Source organism: Solanum pennellii, chromosome 5 (assembly GCF_001406875.1).
Source record: "Solanum pennellii chromosome 5, SPENNV200".
Classification (NCBI taxonomy): Eukaryota; Viridiplantae; Streptophyta; class Magnoliopsida; order Solanales; family Solanaceae; genus Solanum; species Solanum pennellii.
Genome location: NC_028641.1, coordinates 9767950 through 9791417, shown reverse-complemented (window position 1 = coordinate 9791417; position 23468 = coordinate 9767950). Strand labels below are relative to the sequence as shown.

The following is a 23468-nucleotide window of genomic DNA, read 5'->3' as shown; positions in this document are numbered from 1 at the left end:
AAAATGATATCCTGATAAAATGGAAAATGATGCATGACTAGGCATAGTAATTGATAAATGTGTGGCTCTAAGCATGACATAGAAGTACACCACTGCATGACCCTAAGTCTAAAAGTCGAACTAGGTGTCTGATAATCTGGTAAAGTAATGAGATGTCAAGTGAGTGTGAGGAAGATTTGGATAGTCTACTACTTGTACTGAGCTAGAACTTGCCTGGTTAGTCCTGCTAAAAGTAAGCTGTAATAGACAATTAGGAAAGGATTATAGGCCCTTATTCAATATAGCCCATTGTTTAGCCTATATAAAAGAAAACCAAATGAAATTTATCCTTCTTTGATCCAAATGATTTGAGCTTAAACTAGACCTTTCTTTTTCACCCTAACTGATCTTTTCTGAGAATAATGTGTTGGCCCTGGTCCCTCCTTGGACATGTGCACCTCAGCTTATGCCAAAAGCATAAGTTGAGGGTGGCTAATGCAGTAAACAACCCTTTTTATGGCCCCTGACCCAACTTTGGGTATTGTGTACTTTGACTCATGGCAAAGCCATGAGTTGAGGGTTGCTATTATGAGGAATGCTCCGGAAAGTGGGGTTGAAAGAACAAAGAGAGATAAAGAACAAAAGTAAAGTGACTCAAGAATTAGTTGAAAGAAAAGTAAATAAAATAAAACAAAATAAAATGTACAAGAAATACAAGCAAGAAAAGAAGAGAGTCACTTACACAAATGAAGAAAGAAGGGAAAATAGCAAGGTGAAAGAATATGAGAAACTGGGCAAAAGAAAATGTTAGAAAATGGTATGTTTAGCCGATATGTCAAAGAGGGCAAAAAGTCACTAAAGTATACCTAAATATACCCTACCTGACCCTGAGCCTATGTTACAAGACAAGATAGTCCTATCGTGATCCTAAGAGTTGTATAGCGAACTTAAAGCAGTGAAAATAAAGGCAAGCTTATGGCGATATGTATGAATGAGTGTGAATTTGTTCTGAGAGTGAGTGTTGAAAAGTAATCCTTATACTCAAACTGAAATCATTGTGTGAAAAATGAGGATTTTGTTTTGAAGTGAGGACACTAGTTGTAGTACCGGAAATATTAGCACCTCGGTGAGGAATTGAAGAGGATTGGTGTTAGTGCATGGTGGTTCTGTGTCATGGTCTGATTCCACATAATTCAAGCCTAATAGTGATAGCATGCATAAATATGATAAGATTGATCGGGATTGATAGCCAAATGATTGCGAAGGATAAAACATGGATACTGTTGTAGAAAGATTTCGTATTGAGTCATAGTGCGTCGCTTGAGGACAAACAACGAATTTAAGTTGAGGGCGTTGATATACCGTGGTTTCACGGTATTATTAATACTTTTTCCTTAAGTTTAGTGTGTCCAAAAGCCTTTTTGTACTAATTTCTATGTAAGTTTCTGTTTATGTGAAGGAAATCTGTCTAAAAGATGAATGCGGAGGTTTTTGAGCGAGAAATACAGAAAAGTACCACCTACGGAGCTTGTGACGGTTTGTCGTGCCCGTGACGGTCCGTAGGTGGAATCGTAGTGCAGCTGCTGAAGGAAGATGGGGAAGTCTGACCAAGTGTGGGTCTACGGAGTGCGTGACGGACCGTCGTATCTATGACGGTCCGTCCTGCTGGTTCGTCATGAAGATCAGAGAAGTAGTTCCAGTACCCAAATTCCAAGAGTTCAAGTGTTTTGGAATGGAGACCCTCGACAGACCGTTGTTCCTATGACGATCCGTCATACCTGCCGTCGAGGGTAATGAAGAGAGCAGCAGAAGAAATTGCACAAGTATGGGATGACGGAGTCCATGACGGTCCGTCGTGACCACGACGATCCGTCGCGAGGTCCGTCGACCCAGCCGCGTTTTGACAGATTTCCAGCAAATAGAGTTCTTATTTAATTAGGTTTTTATTTTTTATAAATAGTTCGAAAAACCTCGTTTTTGAGGTTAGACTCTGGATTATTTGGTTAGGCCCTTGATTATTGTTAGACTCTTAAATATTTTTAGACTCTTTGTTAGACTTTTGGTGATTACTATTACACTTTTGAAGAATCTTTAATCTTCAATTAATTTTAGCAATTGATTGTTGGTGACTTTTGCTAATTAATCAAGTGAACTTTCGGATTTTGCTCTTTCTCATTGAAGTAAGTACATGAATTCTTATATCATATATTTGAATATTGTGATTATGACTATGGGTAACTAAACTCCATAACTAGGGTTGTGGGAACCATAGGCGAATAATGAGGTAAAACCTAACTAAAATAACAATTCTAGAATAGTGTCTTGCATGTATTGATAATTCTTTCGCTTAGAAGTCTTTTTAACGGATGGTCAACGTTAGAACTCGCCTTAATGCTACTTGCCGGACCAAGGAGGTAGATAATAGGAAAAGAATTATCAACATTGATTTAGTGTATACTATCTAATATGCTAGTATTGATTGATACGAGGTAATAACTTAGTCAAATATCGAATATGATGTTTAATATGAGGTAAAGGTAAGGGTTAGTATAGCAACACACGTAGCCGGACCAAGGTGCAGAGTGAAATTTTCTAGATGCCGGACCAAGGATTTAGAAATACATAACTTATCACTTTGCATTCAAGATACTAGGAAAGAATTGTTACAGTTAGAATTATCAAGTTATGAACCTGTGGGGAACACGTAAACCCTAGTTACTTTTATTAATTGATTAAACTCCAACATTCGAAGCTGTTAAGTGTCTCCTTTAATTTTGCTAGTTATTTTCATTTATTCATAAATAGAAAACCCCCCTTTTATCATTTTTGCTTTCCAAGGAAGTAATTGACTGGACAATAGTAATAATAGATTGAAGTTAAGTGTAAACTATTTTCCTCGTGGGAACGATCCCAACCTCACTAGTTGGGTTATTTACTTGACACGACCGCTTTACTTCTTATTTGAGAAGTAAGTTTGAGCGTATCAACTTACTTTCAATGCAAACTTCATGGTCAAAAGACAATCCAGGTCGCATATTTTGATCTTGTCCACGATATCGTGTATGTATGTTTATTTCTACAATATTTGGAGACTTCAGATCACTTTACTTTTTTTTTTTAATTAAAATTTATTTCTTTGTGGTTTGTATTTTAGGAGAATTCATGCAACTTCTTTAGATGGAGGGATCGTGAAGATGTTGATATACGATCCAAGTTCGTTATTCTCCGATTGGCGAACAAAATTAAGGAGTTGGACACTGTTAATGAAAGTCATATCAAAAGAAGTACCGAATGGGGAATGAAGGAGAAGAAAAAGACCAAATGTTGTAGCATCTGGATGCTAATGTTGGTGTTCTTTTTTTTCTTGTATTTTTAAGCATTACCAAGAAGAATTTTGTAGTGGATACAAATTATGTAGTTGTGTACAACCAATACAATTATCATAGTTGTGGAATTAAATAGACGTAGTTTTGCACTCCTGATCAAACAACAAATTATTACGTAGTTGTGACAGATGAATGTTTCTACAGACGAATCAGCTGTAGAAACATATGACTCAAATGTTGCTACATAGATTCGTCTATAGCGACATATGCCACGTGTTGCTACAGATGAATCATCTGTAGCAACATATGCCAAATGTCGTAACAAACAAATGTTGTGATATACGCATCAGCTGTAGCAACATATGACTCAAATGTTGCTACATATAATCATTTGTAGCGACATATGCCACATGTTGTGATAGACGAATCATCTGTAGCAACATATGCCACATGTCGTGAATGACGAATGTTGCAATATACGCGTTAGCTGTAGCAACATATAAATCAAATGTTGCTACATATAATCATCTGTAGTGACATATGCCACATGTTGTGACAGACGAATCATCTGTAGCAACATATGCCACATGTCGTGACAGACGAATGTTGCGATATACGCATCATCTGTAGCAACATATGACTCAAATATTGCTACATATAATCATCTGTAGCAACATATACCACATGTTGTGATAGACGAATCATCTGTAGCAACATATGCCACATGTTGTGACAGACGAATCATCTGTAGCAACATATGCCACATGTCGTGACAGACGAATGTTGCGATATACACATCATCTGTAGCAACATATGACTTAAATGTTGCTACATATAATCATCTGTAGTGACATATGCCACATGTTGTGACAGACGAATTATCTGTAGCAACCAACATATGCCACATTCGTGACAGACGAATGTTGCGATATACCCATCAGTTGTAGCAATATATGAAATGTTGCTACATATAATCATCTGTAGCGACATATGCCACATGTTGTGACATACAAATCATCTGTAGCAACATATGCCACATGTTGTGACAGACAAAATTGATAAAATAAACATTGTCTTTAATTACATTATCTTTAAGATAAAATAAAACAACATAATTGATATATTAAACATTGTCTTTAATTACAAACATAATGTCAAGGCTTTAAGCTCTGAGATATTATCCCATAATCCCAAACATATTGCGTCCGTTCAATTAGATTGTCACATAACTGTGTATTGGGTGGTTGCAATTCTATCCCGCTAATCAAATGCTCAATGAGTGCAAGGGAATATGACCTGCACGCCGCTCCAGTTGTATTTTGTACCATAGGTTGCATTCGACCGTTAAATTCCCATGGTTGAGTGAGCAACTTCCCTGGCAAATGATTCATTATTCCACTCTACTTCAACAATTTAGGCAGCAACTGAAAGACAGGTTGTATGAGTGTGAAAATCTTGTCATGTTCCGTAACCATCAGGTTGCAGTAATAAACATTCATGCGGCCCTCGTGAAAGAGAATCTCGAGAGTCAAAAAATGGATACCGCCGTGTTCATGACTATCAAAATTCTTTTTGCATCAATCCAATCCGTGCCTCCAGGCGTTGGCCTAATACCCCTTACATAGTCAATCATATCATCATCCCATACAAAGTCATCTAGTAACTGATTCATGCTTTTACCACCAACCCTTGTTGCCTCATCAATAATTTGATTATATCTTTGTATGAAGTTCGTATAGAAGTTGAGATCCAAGATTCTATCTCTGGGATCATAGTAGTCCGAGTATGTCACATGCCTCTGACGCATGAGGTTAAGGATTTCGTCAATATACTAAAATAAAAAATAATATTAACTAGTTAGGAAGAGTAGTCACTGAAAAGATAAAATAAATAGTTAATAATATAAAAAGTAGGATACCCCAGTCTTCCCACCAAACTTTTATCCTTGTCATGTTCTTGAAATCTTGACCGGTAAAAACATGCATGCCGTATTCCATTCGAATATCCTTTGCACTCGTCACATTCAACACTTTATTTTTTCAGCTACAGAGGCACGCTTATAAATATTCAACTTTTTATAATCCGTCACTTCCTCCATTACGGCCCTGGAGTTTCTCCAAACATCTTCCTCTTCAAATTTTGCATTGCCTTGGCAAATGATTCTTTTTCCCTCTTGGCCTGTGGAGTATATGCATGCCACACATTCTTTGATACAATGCCCTTCACACCCTTCTTGTTTTTAATTCATTGACAACTTCACTCTATTTTTTAAGATACATGATAGAATCTTCATCATGTTAACATTGTCTACAAGATGTATTTCCTTCGTGTTGTCCTACATCAGCAGAGCAGCAACACCACCACCAATGCCAGCAACAGCAGCAGCACCAGAAAAAACAACTAATTCATTAACGACTTCATTAGGAATCCTGTCTCTTTTAATGGTTGTTGCTCCAGTCAACACCACTTTAACTCTATCCACAACAGGATCAAAAATGATTTCAACCAACCCTAGAGTTATTAGATATGACATTTGCAATTCCTCTTCTGTTGGGGTAATCCATGTATGCACAACCTAACATTGTAAGAATGAGTCATTAGTAAGAATTACGATGGTGCAACAGATGATTCATCTGTAACAACATTTGTATTAGATGTCGCGACAGATAAATAATTTGTAGCAACATGTGTCACAAATGTTGATATACATGATTCATCTGTAGCAACATTTTTGTCACATGTTGCTATAGATGAATCATCTCTAGCAACATGTGGCAGATGTTGCAACAGACAATCCATGTGTAGCAATATTTGTGGCACATGTCGCAATACATGATTCGTCTATAGAAATATTTGTGTCACATGTAGCAACAGATGAATCATCTGTAGCGACATGTGAGACATCTGTAGCAACATATGCCTGTAATATACTAATAATAACTTACTGCATCATCAGGAAGGTTAAAAAGATGTGGAATATGCCCTTCTTTGGTAGTTTCTGTTCTTACTATCAACCATCTCAACATCCTTGGGGATGATCTCTGTTCTTCTGCAATTACTTGATGGGTCAAATAACGCCCAGGCCTATAAAAAAGGAAAACCTGTCAATAATCAAATGTTGAATTATTACTTTATATAATATAAAAAGATTAAAAAAACATTCAGCTTTACCATGAAAGCCCATGAAACCAAAACAAGTTACTGGTCTTTTCTTCTAAAGGCCTCAACAAGTAGTGACAGTTAGATGAAAGCTCTCATGACCCCACGGGTAGTTGTTGAAATCATCAATATCTTGACAGAAATTGACATACTTTAAAAGTATGTTGTTGCCCGAATCCTTCGGAAAAAGTATATTATGTGTAAACCAAAGTAAGCACAATGAGTCCTTGTTCTTCCTTGGTGTATCCTCCCGTTCCAACAAACTTAATAACTCAGATTTTTTAAAGCTTTTTCCCACAAGGGACATCAAGTCCTGCTCCTCAGTTGGCAGTGACTGTTGTCCTGCTTTGCTACTTCTTTTACTACTTTCTGCCTTCTTTGTGGTTCTATTTTAACAATGTATTCAGGGATGGACTCAACAGGAGAACGACATTTTAGTACTGTAAATATGACAAACTCTCTTATGCCAAAAGAAACTGCATGCCACAATAATTAATTACAATCTCATCCTTCTTATTGGGATTTTCAAAGATGAACCTTCTTTTCAAAAGTTTATACACGATGGTCATTTGAAAACGTGGAAGTGGATCAATGGGTAAATCAAGAAAATGACCAAAACATCTATTTCTGAAAAAAATCTTCCAATTGATTTCTCTTGAGGATATCCCTGAATCTGACAAAAGGTCTTCCCAGGAATGACCTAATAATGTTGTCACCATTAGCAGCAGGTTGCAGATGCACAGAGAAAGTGTATGCATTGATGATTTTAATCCCATCATCACCACTAGCATTGAACTCTTCGTGAAGTTCTTGTTCTTCTTCATGAACTTCATTTATTTTTTCTTCTTGTGCCACAACTACTACTTCTATATTTCCCCTTCTTCTTGCTGAACTTCATTTATTTTCCCTTGTTCCACAACTTCTTCTTGTTTTTCATCTTCTTCCTCCACTACTTGTATTTCTTCATATTCTTTTTGACAAAATTCTACTTCTGCTTGAGAAGAAAAAACTGCTTCAGTTGCAAGATTTTCTAAAAGTGTAGTATTTTTCGTTCCTCTTCCTAGCAATTTTAGACCTAGCCTTTTTCTGGATCTTTGTTTGGTTAGATGTATCAATATCAAGTTTTCTTTTGACAGGAGCCATTATATTTTTATCTGCAACCACAAAAATAAAATATTTGAAAGCCACACATGAGCTACAACCACAAGTCAAAACAGGGCAATAAGCAGATAAAAGCACATGTATTTCAAACCCTAATTAAATGTTACCTGAGAAGATATACATCAACGATAAAGTAGAAATTATGAGGACAACACCGCCTTGCTGTAGAAGATGATCTGTGAAGGAAGGACTAAGAGAAGAAGAGAAGAATACTAGCAAAGTAGAGAAGAAAACTGAAATTACTTAGTATAAATAAATAAATCTTGGAATACGAAATGACATTTATAGAAGAGAGGAGAGAGGAGAGAGAGGAGAGAAGGAAAATGAAAATTAAAGCCGTTTAAATTTTTTTTTAATCATGACAATTCAAACTGTGACATATGTTGCCACATATATACTATCTGTTGCTACATATATACGATCTGTTGCCACATATAATTTTATCGTGTTTATTACAACAGGAATTACATATGTTGTCACAGACAACACATTTGATCCTTTCAATCATAATTGACATTTGTTTAAACAAAATCGAAATAATCATAAAACATTTTAATTAGCACTTCACCAATTGTTTTATACAACTTATCAACAAAAAGGTAATTTACAATTATATGATATACATAACCACCTATCTAATAAATGGTTGTAAACACAATATTTTCATCAATCTTAGCTTCTTTTTTTTTTTTTAGTTCTACGCATCTCTGGATCTTCATTGTTACTAACATAACCATTTTGAGCCTTTACAATCCCATAATTCCATAGGAGTGAAGCATATCTCAAGCGAAGGGTGTCAACACTAATTCCACATGATGGTACTTCTAATTCATCACTCAAAAACTCAGCGTATGCAGCAACAAAAATTCCACAATCTCTGCTTGGTATATCATAAATCAAAAAATATAATAACATCACATTTCGATAGTCGTAAGACAAAATAATATTGTGATACTTACAGACTACTGCTTTCTTGTTGGGCAATACCAGTAACATGACTGACTTCGAATGGGTGAGATTTGTTCTTTCCTTGATAACATTTAAGAACTGACCAGTTGGTTCGCTCATTTTGCTCAAAAAATCCACACAACTCAAGGTACTTTGGCAACATTGTATCCATCTTTTGAATCTCAAAGAATAATTTTCTATTAGACCTATGTGAGGACATGAAATCATACACTTTTATGCACCGTTCCTTCAATGCAACGACTGTCAAGACCCAATGAAATTTCCCATTACTATTTACAGGGACATAAACATCATCTGCCAAGTGCCAGGGCAGTCCACAAGGTATACCAAACCCTTTCATTATGCCAACGATTATATCCTCATATTCACTAACATTGTCAATGTATGTTTTGAAAAAAAACTAGTGGTGGTATATTGATATTTAGATTGAATCTTTTGCTTCGACTTCTTACGCAAATAGTAAAATATGACATCCACATACTGCACACATGCATCAAACAAGTGTATCAATTTAATTGAATATATTCATGTACTAAACAATACATATAAAAGTGGGCATGGATTTACCTCATTATTCCAGCACTTATTGGGTTGAGACATTACGTAGAACCAGTCCTTATTCCTTGGAAATGCAACTACTAAATTAAGTTGGTCAAAATCAAGTTTTAAGCAATTGGCTACGTAGTGATCCTCCTTGTTTACTCTACAATTGTGTAATCATTATAAATAATTATTTATTGGACAACAAGAATAAATTCTAATAATAGTTGAACGACCTTACTTTACTTACTTTTTTACATGATGCTTGTAAAGGACCCTCGTTTATCCATTGCGAGAAGGATGACATTAGTTCAGTTGGACCCTCGCCGTCAATGTTAAAACCTTCAAATGGATATTGTCGCTTCACATCAGAACTGAAAACTTCGACTTTCTTCCCTTTTTTTTGCGCTTTCGCTTTTTCTTTCTACTTCATCTTCTCCTTCTCCTTCTGCTTTGCCTTCTTCTTCTTCTCCTTCTCCTTCTCCTGTTTTGCCTTCTTCTTTTTCTCCTTCTCCTCATTTGCCTTCTTCTCCCTCTCCTTCTCCTCTTTTGTCTTCTTCTCCTTCTCCTCCTTTGCATTCTTCTCCTTCTCCTTCTCGTCCTTCTCCTTCTCCTCCTTTTCCTTCTTTTCCTTTTCTTTCTTCTCAATAATTATAGAAAGTGTTCGAGAAATAGATTTTTTCAACCTCTTACACTTCAAAGGCTATGAAGTCTTCTTGGATCTTTGCACATCAATATCATGAGACATTTCCTTAAAATATCAGTGAATTTTTTTAGCACGACTAATAAAATAATCATGTTGCTGCTCACATTCTTTGCATAGACAAAAAGAGCATATCATGTTAGAAGATTGATTTGTTATCATGGATGAAGCTTCTTGTATCATTTCATCTACAAGGTAAATAAAAAACATTGAGATTTTACAATTCATTATAAAATAATAATAGCAGTATGTTGCAACAGATGGATAGTCTGTTGCCATAAATTAACATTATGTTTCCACACATGTACCTGCTGTTGCAAAACATAAAATTTTTGTCGAAACATATAAATCTTATGTAGCAACAGATGAATCATATGTTGACACATATATACTGATTATTGCAACATTTGAATATTATGTTGCAAAAGATGACCATTTTTTTGACATAAAGTGAGATGTTACGACATATGATAACTGTTTGAATATGCACCAACATATCACTAAAATATTACAACATACGCTAAATATTCAACAAATGAAATACATTTTGGACGCCTGAACAACAGTAAATTTCTAAAATCATATCAACAAAATGTACATAAAAAGAAAAACAACAATAACAAAAAACGACTTTTCACTGAATGATAACAATACATATACATTTCCTCAAAATAAGGATTTTTTGAGTTGACTGATTTTTTTTCAAAAATAATAAATAATACACACCATTAAGTCGATTATTCAATTTTTACATCTACAGAACGTTTTTTTATTGTTCATTAATCCAAGAAAAAAATTTCGAAAATTGTAAAATATTTCAAAAAAATAACTTACCCATTTCTAGTTTAGTCGAACACTATTACAATTCAGAAAGATAAGAGAGTAACGGAGGACTGGAGATGAAGAGTAACAACTGCAGATGAAGAATAACAACGAATTTTTGAATTTCTAAGGAAGAAAAAGACCAATTCCCTTTCCCTAAGGGAGGAAGAAAGAGAGAGAATAGAGGAAGGAAGATAAAAATATTTTTTCTTTTAAATGATTTTATTTGAATTATAAAAATGTGCCTTTTTGTATTTTATAAAAGATTAGAAAATTTTAAAAATGTTAATTTGATCTCATAATTACTTAATTATATTTTAAAAAGGATTTGACGAGCTCTTAGTCTAAAGGAGACTTTGAAACCTTTCACTTAAATTTTCTCGCTCAACTTCTCATAGTAATTCTTCAAATTTTCTGTCTCAAATTTGTTAAATTGCTACTTATATCCAAAACCCTAATCAGGTATATATGGAAAAATTTTATGGTGGTAGAGGTCCAACCAACCAAAGTTGGGTGAGGCTCCACCCATTTTTTTACACATGGATTGTGGGACCTTTCTTAATATAAAAGTTGAAAAAAAAAACAAAAAAGAAAATTGTGGGGTTGACAGCATTAAATATGCACTTATATTTTAGAGAGAGAAGATGAAAAAGGTTCTTGGATTTATTTTCTCTTTTACAAAGGAGCTGGAATAAAATTAAAAGTAAGCAATAAATATGCACTTATATCTAAGAGAGAGATGATGAAAAAGGTTCTTGTATTTATTTTCTCTTCTAGAAAGGAGCTGGCAAAACGTTAAAAGTAAATAGGGGCCTACAATATTAAATGTTAACTTAAATATTCACTTATATCTAAGAAAGAGAAGATGAAGAAGCTTCTGGGTTTCTTTTGACTTCTTCAAAAGGGCTGAAAAAAAATAAAGAAGGTGAACAAGTTTCTTTTCTCTTCTTCAAAGGACAAAAAAAATATGAAGAATTATCTACATTCGAATTTTTGAAGGAGAAAAAAATCAAAAGTATCTACATACATTTTCCAGGTACGAATTTTTCTTCATATTTCTTGAACTCTTTAATACTATCAACACAACTAAATTAAAGGTTGCATATATATTATATTTGACAATAGGTCTCTATGGATCTTCTTGCTTGCATGTTACTTATAATTCAAAATACAAAAAAAGATATTTGTTGCATTGATTTTTATGCTTCAAATATCAAAAATTAAGATCTGCACCAAAGATCAAATTGAATTTTCTTCAAATATCTCTTTGTTTGATTGTTGACTCTGCATGCAAGCTCCAAATTTGGAATTCAGATTTTGAGTCAAAAATTGGGGGAAAATGCTTGATGAATCTCCATGTAACTGCATATTTGATATAGAAAAAAAACATATCAAGATTAGTATATGTATGAATGCAATAATAAACAATGAAAAAATTATTTAACTAATTAAAGAGAGAACAAACCTCAAAGCTTAATCCCATAGATTCATGTTGTATTTGTTGCATTGAGACTGATTGGATGTCAAAATGTACTGTTTTTTCATGTTTTTATCCTGTTTTGCTTTTGAATGTCACCTGTGATGTCATTTTCTTTTTTTTTTCTCACCTTTTGACTTTATTCTTGAATATCCATTTCCCTTTCCTTTTTTCTTAATTGGATCCAAAATTCGATACTTGGCCCCAATTAAAGGATCAATGGATGAATCAAATTTGTGTCTGTTTTTGTCACAATTTTCACCATACAGTTCACTTTGATGCTTAGTAATCTCAACTCTTGCTTGGTATAAATACCTTCTAGCAATTTCTTCCGAATCTATATCATTTGCAGCTAAAGTCATGACAGTAAATGATTCTTTCATTAACTCGTTCAAACGAACTGCCATAGAAGATTTTGTTGTTCCCTTCTTTTTGGAGTACTCCGCAAATCCTTTGTTATGCTTACCATTCTTAGACCATCTTTTCAAAATGTATTTCTCCGGAATAGAAGTAAAATTCAAGTCAAAGAACAAAAATTTAAGTGCATGACAACATAACCAACCCATGGATTCCAACATATGACAACTACAAATAATAGAATTGTCAAGAGCATTGAATTGAACAATTTCAGTTTTCTCACTTTCACCCGTTAAAATTGTATATTTTGTTAGACTCCCTTCAGTTTCAACATTGATTACTCTTTTGGTCGTCCTTTGTAGAAATTCATGTTGAAATCTTGTGTAAATTCTCCTGGTATACACCCTAGCAGCATGCTTTAATATCCCACAATCTTCAAAGAAAATTTTAGGATCACCTCGAGATTTATAATCCTCTATAGCTTCAATGTCACGAGTTTCAATTGTCCATTGCTCATAATGATTTACAAACTCCGTTATACTCATTGTCTTGCATGACATTTCAGTGAAGACTCTATTTGTGCTCTCACTTCTTTGGGTCGATTTGATATCTGCTGAGAAAGTAGAACGGCTAAATACAGGACACCATTTTTTCTCAGATCATACAACTTTTGAAGCCAAGTATTACTTGCACAATCCCAATCATCTATCATTTTTTTCCATATTAACTCAAATTATGATTCTGAATTGCACCTCCACAAGAGAGTATCAAAGCAGTATCGAAATCCTGATTTAAAATAAAGTTGCGGTATATTTTTTTGAGCATTTTTATCAATGTGCCATTCACACAATCTATGACATGTTCCAGGAAAAACTTCCTTAATAGCAAAAGCTATGGCAGGAGCTTGATCACTAAAGATTGTTTTTGGTGTTTTCCCTCCCATTGCTTTCAGGAATGTTTGAAAAAGCCAAACAAAAGAACCACTTGTTTCATTGCATAAAAGGCACATCCAAAGAAAGTATTTTTCCAGTGGTTATTCACACCAACAAATGGAGCACAAATCATGTCATATTTATTTGTACGATAAGTAGTGCCCACATCTCCAAAACACTCGTAGTGCAATTTAGATATACTATCTCTCCAAAAGAAATTACACAATCTGCCATCTTAATCAACTTGAAAAGAATAAAAAAAGTTTGAATCCTCTGATTGTAAATGCATAAAATGATTTATCATGGTTTGAGCATCTTTACCACTTATCATATTCCTCTTATGTGCTTGTATAAAGTTATGAGCATCTTGTTTAATAAATCCCGCATTTTCAATTCCACCAGCTTCGTTATGAAGGTACCTAACCACTTTTTTTGTTCGAATACCGACATCCACCATAGAACCAAGAATACTTTTAGTAGCACTTGTAAGATTACGACCCGATTGTATGAAATGTTTCAAATTATCTTCTATCATTGGATGACTATGCACATCATTGAATTCACATACTTCTCACATCCCATTTGAAATTTTGAATTTTATACGAGCCATACAACCACATCTATATTCTACTCTCTGTCATTTCCTTTCTTGAAAAAGGGAAAGCTTATCAGATTTTTCTTCACAAGCACAAAGAAATAACCGTCTAGTTACTTCTTTATTTATGTTGCAAGTCTTTGCACTTTTTCGAACACCAAAACCTTTGGCTAGAGCATATGAATTATATGCGTTGTAAGATTCTTCTTAAGAATTAAATTTCATACCAATCTCAAAAGCAAAGTTCTTGTTTATGCTATAAACATTATTTGCTTTTGTAGAATATTCTTTGTCGTTAACATTGGAATCTACAATAATAATTTTATTTTTTGAGTATCAAAACTTAAGAAATAGATAAAAATATAAACATTTACTTAATAGAGAACCTTCACACTCAAATTAAGAAAATATCATATAAATAAAGTGTATTACCTTCTTGAAGAGAAGACCCTTTATCAATATATATGTCCTCCATTTTTTAAAATTTAAAGCAAAATCTGCACAAGAAACAAATTATATTATTAAGAAATTATATTTTTCAAATACTACCTTAGCACATAAAAATATTAAAACATGTCTTTTATTTTACTATACATTTCAAATTTAATTTAATATTATGTGATCACCATTAAATTTGAATGCAAAATTTCTTGAAATTACTAATACTAATACCTTATATGGCAGGAACTTTCTACCAAGCATGAAGATCATTTATGACAACAATGAATGATGCACAAAAATTTACATAGATAATTGTGTCACACAATCTTGAGCATTTTGAACAAGATAATGCAATATTCTATTTTCAAGATATGTATAAAATATGTTTATCTATATGTATAATGAGGATTATCAATAAATAACTTTTCATTCTATTTAAAGCTTTAGTAAAAAAATGTAATATCATTGGACAAATAAAAGAATATTGAGAGCAAAAATAGTAAAAGAAATGGTTCATAGATATGTATATTTTGTAACCTTACTTGAACAAAATTTGAACGAGAATAAAAGATCATAGATGGTGTAGTTTTATTTTAGAGTAACAATGGTGTATTTTTATCTTGGGGCTTTTACTTATTTTGTAGGCAAAGATCATAATTTAAGGAGGGAAAGTAGTACTTTCTTTCCCTCCATTTTTATTGTACTATATAAATGTTTATTTTAATTATTTTTATTTTGTTTCATTTGACTTTATTTGCAAAGTACACATATTGACCCACAATTCATGTGTCAAAAAATGGATGGAGACTCACTCAACTTTGGTTGGTTGGACCTCTACCATCATAAAATTTTTCGGTATATATGTGCTCAATTTCCTTTGAAATTGTCTTTTTTTTCTTCATATTTTGCCTCTTTTTCTTTCATCCGTTCATAAATCAGTAGAAGTTAGAAGCGGTTTGAAGGTTTAAGGCAAAAGATTCTCGAAAATCTATAGATATCGGAAGTTGTTTGAAGGTTTTAAGAAGAAAGGTTAGAAGTTTGATAATCACTGCCAGCTTTTGATGTTTTCGATGTTTTGAAGTTGTTCAAAGGCTTGTAAGGTACCACTCATGTTTTATCCTATGTTTGTTTTCCGTATTTTATCGATTCTCAATTTCCACTGTGTGATCATATTAATGTAGAGAAAATTCTTTTTAGATTAGATTTACTTGGATTTTTTGTATTGAAAATGTATTCTATTGAATTTGATGTATTTAGTTATAAGTAATTTATTGAAGAATTTAATTTGTTTAACATGCACGTTTTTTCTTCTAATATGTACAATGATTGTCTAATGTTGTATAACCATGTACTATAGAAGTTCTGCTCATATTTTTCAAGAAGAAAAGAATATCTTATACTCTTTTTCTCTGTCCATTTTGTTGATCGACACAAAATAGTAATTGTAGTATGTGGAAATTTTCTTGGAGATAGGAAATGTACCAATTAATATTAAACGTAACACTAGTATCCAAAGTCTAGAACATCATTATGTATGTACTTGAGAAGTCACATTAACAACAAGTTATCTAATGCTAATGTGTGAAAAGAAACAATGGAAGAATACAATTGGGGAAGGTACAAAACTCTACAAATTTGTTCCCGGAATGTTAATTCACATTGTTCGATTAATAATTGATTTTGCAGCCTTTCTTCATCTTCATGGATTTTTCACTCTCTTGAAACTACACGAACACTTGTTGCATATAGTAGATCATGAAATGTGTTGGATAAGACCAGGAAGAATAGGGACAACAAGTATTTTTTTTTTTTACTAAGATCTTCTGATTAGATAGAAGCTGAGGAAAATGAGTACCAAATTCAAGAAAAACTAATGCAATATAGAAATGCCAGTGTTGGTTCTAAGAGACAGTTAGTACAATACAAACAATACTATAAAAAATTTCTCAGTACAAGCAACCATCTTAAAAGAAGAGGCTTGTTTTCTCCAGTATGCTGAATGCAGCTCCAAACAAAGTACTTCGGCATATTAGAGATATACTAGGTTGTTTACATACGGAAAGCATCGATAATAAATGCAAGCTTCACTGCTCAGCAATCTTCTTGCACAAGACTTGAAATCTTATGGGACATTCTTTATGCACAATTCACCTCCATTATATCAATCTCAACATGTAAAAAATTTTAGCTCCTTGCTACATCCCCGACAATTTTACTCTCTGTTTCTCTGACCATATTCTGATTTGGCTTCCCATTTGCATTGTATTTTAGTGGGCATTAACCAAAATGTTTAACCTTATTATATTACCAGTGACATCAACCTTAGAAAGCTTTCAACTAAAACCCCCAAGAAGCCATGAGTGTCGTAGCCTTGAAGGAGCGGTGACGTCTCCTTTGGTTAGATCAAAATCAAGAATATTACCAGTTGTCATCCAGTAAACAATGCCATTCACATGGACCCCTGATTTTGGCAATACTTTCTAGCTTCAATACATTTTATACTCTGCTACAAAGTTGAGCAACGGTGGTTCAAATAAGAGCACAATAGTTGGATTTGATCCATAATTAGCATTTGATTTTTGTTCTGAGATTACATGAACTGACGTTCATTCTTTGATCTAACTCTAACTTGTTAGTATTGTGGTTCTTAGAAAAGAAATTAATTCACGACACATATAACTTTAACTTTATAATTAGACTAGTGTTTTAAGTGAAATCAGTAGTTTACATTTCTATCAATGAAACAACAGTTGTCAGAAATGTCCCAACATTTTTTATTTGATTGATATTATGCTTTGCTTTATGACTTGATATTTTCTTTGGCAGGTAGATATAATCATTTTTAATTTCTGATTCTGATACTTCTCCTTTTTTATCTAATGTTGCAGAAAATGAATGGAAATGGCAGAGGACGAGGACAAGGTAAAAGTGGAAGAGATGGTGTAGGAAGTGGATCAGGTAATTTTTGAGAACACGAAAGTTTATGAACTACGTCTCAACCATAAATATAACCAATAAGAGTAGTTGAAATACCATTAGAGCCAGGACAATGACCTAACCCAAGTCAAGGACATCTATAGGCAGAACAAATATCAAATGCCCCTCTCCAAAGAACATCTCCACAGATATGATCATCAAGAAATCTAGAAGAAAGAATGCGACCCTCCCTAGAGGTTGAAATTGGTGTAGGTTAGTTCACATCCCTCCCTTGTATGAAACGATTAGTTAATGCTTTGCTGGTTATTGATCTTGACATTTTGGTATATTAGAAAGATTTTGCATCCTCTATTTGTTTAAGACTTTTTGCACTTTTAGAGGAAATCTGTTGCGTTTTTCTTTGATAGTTGTTATCGTCATTATAATTTGATCAACAAGAATTACTTTTGATAGCAGCAACTATGATAGCAGTGAAAAATTTGTTTGATGCCATCTATTAACAACTCATAATTAAATAGTGTACATTACTAGTTTCAAGTTAGTTAGTTGGTTGTATTTCCATTTTATAGTTGTTTGTTGTGATAGTTAGTTATATAACAAACTAGTTAGTTAGTTAGTTATCTACTTTTCCACTTGTTTGATTCACTAATCACATGTATATATGCACCTCATGAATGATGAATGAAGGTAATCAAAACTTTCACATTTCAATCACAAAGTCTTGTATTGTTAGTCTTTGTTCTCACTCTCTCGTTCAGGGAAGTTTACAGGGAAGTTGGCAGCTTCATCAATGGCTGCTTACACTTTAGTTTGAAGGTTTTTACATGGTATCAGAGCACACGGTTAATTGCTCTTTTCTCGTTCTTTGGATACTCATTTTTGATTGATTCTAGATCAATAACAGAGTAGGAAGTCACTGTGTTGATACATCTTGAATTCTTTCTGAAAGTTCATCTTTGTTCTTCTCTTTTTCTGATCGAATAGTTCATAATAGTCATAGTTGTAATGGCTATCGAAACTACTACATCCACATCTGCATCTGAGGGATCTGTTGTATCTGGAAGTGATGCCAATGGCATTTTGTATGTGCATCCTTCAGACAATCCAGGAATGATACTTGTTCCTGTCCAGTTTGATGGAACAGGATATAGGACTTGGAGAAGGGGTGTTATGAGAGCATTGTCAGTGAAGAACAAGTTATGTTTCATTGATGGAAGTTGTGAGAAACCAAGCACCAATTCACCTCAATTACGTCAATGGCAGAGGTGTGATGATATGGTGACATCTTGGATTCTGAACTCTTTAACCAAAGAAGTTTCAGACAGTGTGGAGTATGTAAGCAATTCTGCTGAGTTGTGGAAGGAGTTGGAAGATAGGTATGATCAAACCAATGGAGCGAAATTGTATCAAATTCAAAAGGAGATCAATGATCTCACACAAGGAGTTTTGGACATTACTGTCTATTACACAAGAATGAAGAAGTTATGGGAAGAGTTGAATACTTTGAATGTGAAGAATCACTGCAGTTGTGTCTGTATGTGTGGTGCAAAGGATAGTATATTCAAGGCTGAGCAAGATAGGCGCCTGATTCATTTCCTTATGGGGTTGAATGAAGTGTACACAGTGATAAGAGGAAATATTCTCATGATGAATCCTCTACCTTCTATGGGCCAAGCTTTCTCATTGTTAATCCAAGAGGAAAAACAAAGAGAGTTCAAGCCTGTTGGTAGAATGCCTACAGAATCTGTGTCTTTGAATGTTAAAGCTGTTGATAACAAAGGTCATGGAGGAAGATCTTTTAGAACAAATTTTCAAGGAAACAATTATGGAAATCTTGGTGATGCCAACAGTAGTTCAGGAGGAAATTACTATCCAAGTAACAACAGCAACAGGAGTGTCATAGTGTGTGACTATTGTAAAAGATCTGGACACATCAAGGATAAGTGTTATAAGCTGCATGGGTATCCTCAAAACAATAACAGACCAGGAAGTTACAATGGTGGTCAGGGCTTTAGACAACAAGGCTCAAATTACAAAGGAAGGAGAGTGGTAGCAAATGTACATGGTTCTGTAGGTGATATGGTACCTGCTAATGGAGAAGAACAATCACAATTCCAAGGTGATGTTTTAAAGAATATTAACTTCACAAAGGAACAATATGGACAGATAATGAATCTACTGCAACATTTCAAAAATGAGAATGTGGGAGAAGATACTGGTGCCAATAATAATGCTTCTGGTGTGGCTGCTGGATCAATGAACTTTGCAGGTATTGTGGTTTGCTCTTCCTCTACTGTTTTTGACAACCTATCATGCAAATGTTTTGAATCAAGTGCAAATCTATGGATCATTGACTCAGGAGCATCAAACCACATAACTTTTAGTAAAAACTCTTTAATCAATATCAAAACTCTGCCTATTCCTATACTAGTTTCTCTTCCAAATGGATACAAAGTCAAAGTAACAGAGTTTGGAGATGTACCAGTCACATCTAGTATTACTTTACATCAAGTCTTATATGTGCCTTCTTTTAAGTATAATCTAGTTTCAGTTCATTCACTAACTAATACAATGAAATGCATAGTCATGTTCACTAATGCATTATGTCTATTGCAGGCCCCTTTAGTGAAGAGGCCACAGGTTCTTGGTAATTGTAGAGATGGACTTTACTTCTTATGCACAAAGTGCTTGAAGACATCTGATAAAGTCAATACATGTCAAATATGCTGTTGTTTTCCCAATGATAGTCTTTCTAGTTCCATTAGAGGTGAAACATGTAATTCCAGTTCCTATTCTCCTGACCAATACAAAGTGTTAGCTTCTAATTCTGTTCCTCTCAAGTGTAAATCTTCTTTTAGTAATATGAATGTCATGGCTGATCACAACTCTGGAGATAATGTAGATTTGTTGTGGCACAACAGACTTGGCCATGTACCTTTTGTTAAGATGAAAAGTATCACTGGATTACCAGTCAATTTCTCTCCCAAACAACCTTTCTGCTGCAATATTTGTCCAATGTCAAGACAACAAAGGCTACCTTTTAGTCATAGCACAAGCCAAACCAAGTCTATTTTTGAGCTGCTACATATTGACTTATGGGGACCTTATCATGTATCCACTTATGACAACTACAAATATTTCATTACTTTGGTAGATGATTACAGCAGAACAACTTGGACACATCTTTTAAGTACTAAGAGCAATGCACTACAAGTTTTGAAAAATTTTATAGTTATGATAGAAAATCAGTTTAATACCACCCTTAAAAGCATTAGAACAGATAATGGACTAGAATTTGCTAATAATGAAACACACCAGTTTCTTATATCCAAAGGGATAGTTCACCAGAAGACCTGTCCATATACACCTCAACAAAACAGTATAGTAGAAAGAAAACATAAGTATTTACTGGAAACAGCTAGAGCTCTTTTATTTCAATCTAAACTACCTATAGGGTACTGGGGAGAGTGTGTTCTAACAGCTACACATATTATTAACAGACTACCATCAAGTTACTTGAAAAACAAGTGTCCATATGAGGTATTATACAATAAGAAACCAAACTATAGTCAGCTTAGATCTTTTGGTTGTCTTTGTTACCCTACTGTCCCAAAGGTACTTAGAGATAAGTTTGAGCCAAGGACCACTCCACATATTTTCTTAGGATATGTTTTTGGAACTAAAGGCTACAAGGTAATGAATCTAGCTACAAAGAAGATACATATCTCCAGGGATGTAATTTTCCATGAACATGTCTTTCCTTTTACCTTGTCAACTGAAAGTTCTTCCTTTCCTTCTGTTTTGAAGTCTTTTTCTTCTCCAGATTATACTGTTTTAGATTCATACAAGAACTGTGTAAATGATTATGACAATGTGACTGATACAACTCCTTCTCATCTACCTACTCACATTACTCAAAATTCTGATATACCTTCCACTACTTCTATTACTTCTTCAACTCCTTCTCAACATAATACTTCCACAATAGTACAAAGAAGATCTCATAGGGAAAACAAAATACCATCACATTTAAAAGATTATGTTGTCAATATCCCAAGATTAAAATCAGTCAACTCTAACACATCCAACACCACTCTCAATGACAACCTATCACTTGCTGCATTGTTTACCAAACATCATCATATATCTCCTGAAGTCATTGCATTTAATAGTCAGTCACTTGTTGAAAATATTTGTCATGATAGTGAGCCATCATCATATGAGGAGGCATCACTAAATCCTGCATGGCAAAAGGCTATGACACAAGAATTTGAAGCACTGTATGCTAATGATACTTGGGATCTTGTTACTTTACCACCCAACAAACAAGCAGTTGGATGTAGGTGGGTATATAAAGTAAAACACAAAGCAGATGGAAGCATAGAAAGATTCAAGGCACGACTAGTTGTGAAAGGGTATACACAGCAGGCTGGAATTGACTACAGTGAGACTTATTCACCTGTGGTTAAGATGACTACAGTAAGAACATTGATAGCATGTGCAGTGAAGAAAGGTTGGAACATGTTTCAACTTGATGTAAATAATGCATTTCTTCATGGAGATCTTCATGAAGAGGTTTACATGAAACTACCTCCAGGACTTGAGGTACCTGATTCAGGACTGGTTTGTAAATTGAAGAAGTCACTTTATGGTCTTAAACAAGCAAGTAGGCAGTGGTACTCTAAGCTAACTGAGGCTTTATCATCCAGAGGTTACTCTCATTCACAATTTGATCACTCTCTATTTTACAGAAAGAAAGGTTCCTTAGCAGTATTTGTTGCAGTGTATGTGGATGATGTTATTCTAACAGGCACAGACACAACTGAGATTACACATCTGAAAACATATCTGGATAACACCTTTAAAATCAAAGATCTTGGAAGGCTTCATTATTTTCTTGGCCTGGAGATACTTGATACAGCAGATGGAGTACTTATTTCTCAAAGGAAGTTCACTTTAGACTTACTCAAAGAATATGATTGTTTCAATTATACACCTTTGTCTTCTCCTTTAGATCCTACTGTTAAGTTGAAAGCCAAGGAAGGAACTCCTTTGTCTGATCCTACTTTCTATAGAAAGTTGATAGGCAAGCTGAACTTCTTAACTAATACAAGATTGGACATAGCTTTTAGTGTTCAACACTTAAGCCAATTCATGCAGGATCCACGAGTTCCACATTTACAAGCAGCTTATCATCTACTTAGATACCTCAAACAAGATACTACCTTGGGAGTGCAGTTGTCTAAGGACCCTGACTGCACAGTTCAAGCTTTTTGTGATTCAGATTGGGCATCATGTCCAGACTCAAGGAGGTCAGTCAGTGGCTATTTAGTGCTACTTGGGAACAGTCCTATTAGCTGGAAGTCTAAGAAACAAGAGACAGTCTCCTTGTCATCAGCAGAAGCAGAGTATAGATCACTCAGAAAAGTTGTGGGAGAACTAACTTGGATTCACAGATTACTTAATGAGTTGACTGTTTCTATTTCCTCTCCTATTAGTGTTCATTGTGACAGTCAATCTGCCATCCACATTGCTCGAAATCCTGTGTTTCATGAGAGAACTAAACACATTGAGGTGGATTGTCACTTTGTACGTGATAAACTTCAGGAGGGGTTAATCTCTTTGCATCATGTGTCTACTTCCAATCAGCTTGCAGACATACTTACCAAGGCCCTCACTGGCATCAAACATTCAGCTATTTTACACAAGTTGGCTGTGAAAGCCTCACCTCCAACTTGAGGAGGGGTATTAACAACTCATAATTAAATAGTGTACATTACTAGTTTCAAGTTAGTTAGTTGGTTGTATTTCCATTTTATAGTTGTTTGTTGTGATAGTTAGTTATATAACAAACTAGTTAGTTAGTTAGTTATCTACTTTTCCACTTGTTTGATTCACTAATCACATGTATATATGCACCTCATGAATGATGAATGAAGGTAATCAAAACTTTCACATTTCAATCACAAAGTCTTGTATTGTTAGTCTTTGTTCTCACTCTCTCGTTCAGGGAAGTTTACAGGGAAGTTGGCAGCTTCATCAATGGCTGCTTACACTTTAGTTTGAAGGT

The 23468-nt window shown here is 34.2% G+C and overlaps 1 protein-coding gene and 3 pseudogenes across 1 annotated transcript; all 4 read right to left on the bottom strand.

The window, feature by feature from the left end:
• Positions 1-8297: 8297 nt before the first annotated feature.
• On the bottom strand, positions 8298-8934 carry LOC107019286. Its single transcript, XM_015219825.1, has 2 exons — positions 8585-8934; positions 8298-8502 (listed from the first exon to the last, which is right to left on the bottom strand). Exons 1-2 carry the CDS (start codon positions 8932-8934, stop codon positions 8298-8300), a joined length of 555 nt encoding a protein of 184 aa, XP_015075311.1.
• Positions 8935-9119: 185 nt separating this feature from the next.
• LOC107019285 lies at positions 9120-13436 on the bottom strand (annotated as a pseudogene).
• On the bottom strand, positions 13353-14495 carry LOC107019284 (annotated as a pseudogene).
• A 1345-nt stretch (positions 14496-15840) lies between these two features.
• Positions 15841-17891, bottom strand: LOC114077135 (annotated as a pseudogene).
• Positions 17892-23468: the final 5577 nt, after the last annotated feature.

Excerpts from the sequence above, each read along its gene's own strand:
- LOC107019286 (XM_015219825.1), bottom strand. The coding sequence starts at position 8,934 with ATGAAAGGGTTTGGTATACCTTGTGGACTGCCCTGGCACTTGGCAGAT. Across the intron at positions 8,503-8,584 it reads CAACAAGAAAGCAGTAGTCT|AGATTGTGGAATTTTTGTTG; the intron begins GTAAGTATCACA and ends TATACCAAGCAG.